Here is a 6,592-nt window from a genome sequence, read left to right on the forward strand (position 1 = left end):
AACGATGGACTAGTGATGAAGTTCGTAATGTTTTTTAGTAGGGTTAGAATTTTATATAATTTTTCCTTTCTCTTTTTTAGAGTAAAAGAAAATTTCTGACGCTAAAAAAAATTAACTAGTGCACTTGCAAGTTTTAATTTCATAGTAAAAAAGTTATCTGTCATATTATATTCACCTTTTTTCTATTCTCTTCTATTCTCTGTCCTTTCTCGCTCGTTTTTCTCCCTATTTCGCTCGTCTTTCTTCTTTCTCTTTCAGTCTCGCTTGTTATATATACAAATACATATATATAATATATAACTTTCTAATCAATATATATATATATATATATACACATTTCATTTCTTGCCTCTTTCCTCTCTCTCAGTCTCGCTCAACTCTCTCCTCCCTATAACATATAGCTATAAATTGTAATTATTAAACTATAGCTATGGAAAGTTATTAGACTATTTTTGAGTGGCTATATGTGAAAATTATCTTTAAAAGAAAGTAATATTTTTTTGTATTAAGAAATTATTTTATTTTAAGTGATTTATTTTTTCTATTGCAAGTTTCTACTGTTATAAAATCTCCTAAATTTAAACAGGTTTGATAGGTCATATTTTTTTAGAATAATTTCATTATCCTTATTTTATATTCTATCAATTTTTTAATATTCGAAAATAATTTCATTCAATTTGAAATTTGAAATTATTAAATACAATCCTTTTTGGGAAGTTTCCTTTTTTTGTATTATTATCTTTTTTTTTTCATATAATATAGCCACGTAGTGATAAAATCATTATTAATGTTTGACAAAAAGTTATCAAAGATTGCTCTAGAGACAGGATCAAAACCAATCTACTCATGCAAATTAAATGAAAGTGACATTTATAAGATTGCAAAAATACAAAACACAACTACTTGAAAATTTTAGTTCATGTTTTATAATGTTTACTTAAGGAGTTGTAAATATTACATCATTCGTTCTATTTTATATGATACGATTTGATTTGATATAAAATTTAAAATAAATAAAAGAAGATCTTTTATATTTATTGTTCAAAATAAATTTTAAATATTAATATAATTAGAAATCACTTTAAAAAATTTTAAAGTTATATTTTTGTTGAGACAAATTAAATAAATCACATAATTTAAGATTAAGAAGTTTCATTTTATTAATTAAAAGTGACAAGTGAAAGTGCTTTTTCTTTAAAAATAATAAATAAATAAAATTGAACAGAAAAAGTATTATTAACTATTTCATTAAGCAGATCCCTACCGAAAAGGTTGAGGATCCAATAGTACGACATAATTTTAGACTAATTAAAGAAAAAAAACTATATAATTACATAAATATTTCTCTCATATATATTAATTCTTCCTATAGTTTAAATAATTATATATTGTCTCACTAATTAGTAATTTTCATGTTACATTTCAAGTAACATATATCTGAATACATATATTTTTGCCATCAGATATACTCTAAGAATACAAATATATAAAGAGAGATTGCAAAAGAGAGTGGGAGAGAGACGAGTAAGAAAGGAAAGAGGTAAGTGAAATAAGATTGAGGCGAGTGAGAAATATCCCAGATACATGCCTACGAATAACGCTAGCACTATAGCAAAAATTATCATTAGCTAAATATGTATTTTTAGCAGCAATTGTCACTCATTGTATATGTCCCTAAAGTCTTTAACGACATTTGATTCTAATGACACTTAACTAATGTCAATATTTAATGTCGCTAAAAGTTATTTTTGTTGTAGTGTAGATACATGTATCTGGATATGAGATACATTCAGAATTACAGATACATACATAGAGAGAGGCAAACAAGAGAGTCAATATACGACACACACATATGAGTTCACTTGAATATACTATATCTATTTACTACAATATATCCAAAGATCAAAATCTAACACGAATAATAATTTAAAAAATTTATAAAAGACATACAATTAAATCCTAAACTAATGAAATCTATGTTGTTTGCCCTAAATTAAACCCTCTTAAACTTGTAAAAAAAAACTATTCGAACTAGATAAAAATAGGGAAAATTGTATATAATAGCAAACTAATAACCTAAAATAAATGGAGTAGCTAGGGTTTGATTTAATTGTGCTCCATAGCAAACGTTTGCAAAAAATTGCCAGGCGTCTCTCTCTCAAATATCTCGCTCGCCACTCTCCTCCAATCTCTCGCCCGCTTCCTCACTTTTTATACAAACACAAGTGTATAAAAATTGTTTCTAATTGTATAAAGCAGAGAAAATTATATAAATACATATATTTTTGTTCCCCTCTCTCCCCTCTTCCAGATCTCGCTCGCCACTCTCCCAAATCTCGCTCGCCACCCTCGCCTTTCTCACTTATACAAACAGAAGCGAAATGTATAAATTGCGTTTTTGTTTGTATAAAGTGTGAGACAATTGTATATACACATGCAAGTACATATATTTTCGTCCTATACACTTATAATTATACGATAAAAATACTCCCCTGCCCATTTTCTTTTGCCTTTCTCTCTTTCTCGTTTTATACAATTTTCAAATTGTATCTAATTTCTCTCTTTCTCGTTCTATACAATTCGATTCAATTGTATATTCCTTGTCAAGTCTTTTTTGTCTTTCTATCTTTCTCATTTTATACAAATTCAAATTTTATGTAATCATTCTATACACTTATAATAATACAATTCGTTTTATACACTTCGTTTTTATACAGTTCTCTGCCCAAGTGTCTTTCTCTTTCTTGTTTTATACACTTCATTTTATACAATTTGCTTCAACTGTATATGTATAACGAATTACACAGTTTCTATGTTTGCTATGGAGCGCAATTATGCAAACTTTGCTATAACATACAAATATGAATTTTTTATTTGCTATACATGAAAATTGCCCATAGAAATATGCATACTATATGTAGGATGTCATGAGTAGTAGTATCCATATGAAATAATTATAAATTAATTATTTTTAAAAACCTCAGTATTTCTTTTCTAACTATAAAAATGATAGTGACTATGTATCTACTAATGTGGATGTAACTGGGAGACCACATATAAACCAACACAAGATAGCACTTTTATAATGTCACCCTACTCCCAAAATACTTTTACAATTACTTAGAATCTCTTCGTAAATTTTATTTAGATATTTTACTTAAATTTTATTTTGATTAAATATCTGAATATATGATAAAAACGAGTTTGCTAAATAGTTTCAACTTAAAAATGTGAAAAAGTTTTTTTTGTAACTTCTCAAACATTCATTACATATATAATTTAATCATGTAATATATATCACTTTTTATTATTATATAAATCAACATCAATTTAAATCGATCTGCATTTACATTATTATTGGATCTAATGCACATAGTTAAAGCAAATATCATACTCTAAGTGAAATTAACTTATTTACATAATATGTCCTCGCGAATATACATGAAAAAAATTAAAAATTTTATTCAACAACATCTAATGATAACACTTTATCACGTTACTTTAAATACAGAACAAAAACATAACAACGAGAATAACAACAATTATTAAAGTATACCTAATGTATAATCTCATAGATAAATCTAGAAAAATAAAGTATATATAAACATTACTTTCATCATGAAAAAATAATTAAAAATTGTTTTTGAAAGAATTTAGTAGAAAAAATACTGACAATTGTAAAAGGAAGTTAATGTGTTCTACCTTTTATATATTTTTTTACTATAATAAAATGCACCAACTTTGAAATAAAAGATTTTATTAGTAGATTAATTAGATAAGTAGCTTTTCAAAATGTTGTCTTTTTGAATTTGAAGGGGCATTTTAAGGTGCTTTTTATAAGTGGGGTTGCATTTTATTAATGGTGTGATGACAGCAAAGACTGAAAAGGATAAGGAAGGGACCATATCTTGATCTTTTTCTTTTAGTTAACAAGACATACATACATGATAGATATACACTTAGATAATATGGATAGGAACACATGATTTGTCTTGGCTTCAATTTGAGCCAACAATGCCTAACCAAATTTTGATATCAATAGTGAAATTCGATTAAATTTAGATTTACATATTACGAGGTTCATTTTTATATAACAACATATTCAGGGTTCTTCAGGTTTACGTGAAGTCTTGAACTCATATTTTTGTTTCGAGATGATATATAGTAGTGTTATATTTTTAAAAAAATTAGTCAAATATGCATATGTGAATTCACATACATACGAAGTACCATATAACGCAATGATGATTGGGTGTACCTCTCTGAGATTTGAAATTTATATTGAAGTCCGATTAAATTCAAATTTATGTATAACGAAATTCATTTTTGAATATTTAAAGACAAATGAATCTCAACCATTCAACGTAAAGTTGTAGATATGCTTGTAGTAAGTCCAATTAATTAGTAACTTGAAAAATAAATAAGTAAAATCTAATATAACAAATTAAATTGTAATGAGAAAGTAAAATGTTTTTCTAGTTATTGGTGTATATGAGCTAAATATAAGATAATATAAAAAAGGAAATAGATACTACTGATAGTTTAGAACATTTTTTTTTTAATGATTGAACAATGTGGATTAGTGGGTACATTGGAGTACAATAAATAAGGGGATTTTTAGAAATTACAATGTCATCAATAAGAAAAAATCAAGAATATTGCATTGGCCAAACATCTTGAACTTACAAATTGAAGTTTTACAAAGAACCCTCTCAAAAAAATCCCTCTATATTTACAAAATCATAATAATCTCAAAGAGAAAGATACAATAAAATGAAATTATTAATAGTGTCACCTAGCAATCAGTGAGATCCATTGAAACCATAAGAGATCAAGTTTAAATCTTAGCACGAATGTAACAAATTTTCCAAATATTGACATTGGTGGAATGCAAATAGATACCTTGTACTTGCAAACTAGTCCAAACATCATCAAAATAACTTTATCTCAATTCCAATACAAATTGATGTCCGCTCTATGAATTCTCACTAGCCCTTCCCGGCCAATCATCGGCATCATAAAAGAAAAAATGGAATTAATGGGAGGAAAATGAGATAAGGAGAGAACAATTGTACGAGACAAATGAGTCGTTCAAGTACAGAAAAGCTAGTTCGAACATCACCAATAACAGACACGCCTCAATCTCAAATAAGTTGAGATTGATTATACGACTCTGTACTAGCTCGAACATTACCATTACTTTTTTTTTTTTTTTAGAAAAAATGTAATTAATAGAAGGAAGAGGAAATTAGGAGAGAACAATTGTACCGGACAAAAGAGTCCAAGTACACAAAAGCTAGGTCGAATATCATCAACAATAACAGACACACCTCAATCCCAAATAAGTTGAGATTGATTATACGACTTTGTACTTGCTCGAACATCATCAACAATAACAGACACGCCTCAATCCCAAATAAGTTGTGATTAATTATACGACTCTGTACTAGCTCGAACATCATCGAGGATAACTAGACACACCTTCAATTTGTGTTCAAGAAGAATACAAGACTAAACGCCTAGAACAAAGAGTACATTGATATTTCCTCTTAATAATGAAGCAAAGAGGAAGAAAACAGAATTTTGAACGACTCTCAACATCAACAGCTTGAACTTTGCCACCACAAGAAGGACAAGCTCCTGATGCAGCTTGTCTTCCAAGCTCTTTCTCTTCTGAATCACAAATATATATTATCAAACACATTTTTTTTTACTCTTTGTATCTCACTATGTTTAGTTGGGGGAAGGGAGTATTTGTTTATATTTCTCTTAATAAATATATTGATGTGATTGGCATGTGCACTTATATAGATGTGGTATCAAGTGAGTAAAGGATTTTTACGGACGGTAAGGTATAATACATAAATATGTCTTTTAAATTGATTTTAGCTGATAATTATGTCATTTAATTTTTAATGTGTATAAATTGATACGTATATCGTATATGGAATAATAATATTATATTTATGTTACGTATGGTATAAATTTTCACATAGAATATTTCAGAGGAGGTATGTATTTACTTGTCTAACATTATGCAAATTTAAGTTTTCGCTTGTAAAAGTTGGAAGGTGTAGATGTCAGCAGATGTCAAGTTAAATGTCATATTCAACTTATATGGTGATATCAAGAATTTTTGCTGTTAACTTATATGGTGATATCAAGAATTTTTACTGATGGTAAAAATATCCATTTTATATTGTTCAACTTTAATCTTTTTAACTTATGTGATGTAATTTTATTAAATGCTAACAGTGTTCATCAACGACAAAGACAAGAGTTCTAGTAAAGTAATTTAATAAAGATATAATATATAAACATGTCTTTAAATTAATTTCAGCTGATATTTACGGTATTAAATTTTTGATGTGCATAAGTAGACACACATATTTTATATGACATAATAATATTATGTCTATGTTACGTAAGAGGAAAATTGTCATGTAGAATACTTCAACAGGTGTCGACCGATACCCTTTCATCAAGAAAATACATAGTATAACTAAAATAAAAATATTATATATATATATATATACATATATATATATATATATTGACATTTCTTAGTTTCTACACGATTTTATTTTTTTAT

General features: G+C 27.1%; 1 protein-coding gene across 1 annotated transcript; it reads right to left on the reverse strand.

Moving 5' to 3' along the window:
* Positions 1-4,598: 4,598 nt before the first annotated feature.
* Positions 4,599-5,774, reverse strand: LOC107024130. The gene has a single exon (XM_015225029.2). It carries the CDS (start codon positions 5,702-5,704, stop codon positions 5,495-5,497), a length of 210 nt encoding a protein of 69 aa, XP_015080515.1. The 5' UTR covers positions 5,705-5,774; the 3' UTR covers positions 4,599-5,494.
* Between the last annotated feature and the right edge of the window lie 818 nt (positions 5,775-6,592).

This window comes from Solanum pennellii, chromosome 7, assembly GCF_001406875.1.
Source record: "Solanum pennellii chromosome 7, SPENNV200".
Lineage (NCBI taxonomy): Eukaryota > Viridiplantae > Streptophyta > Magnoliopsida > Solanales > Solanaceae > Solanum > Solanum pennellii.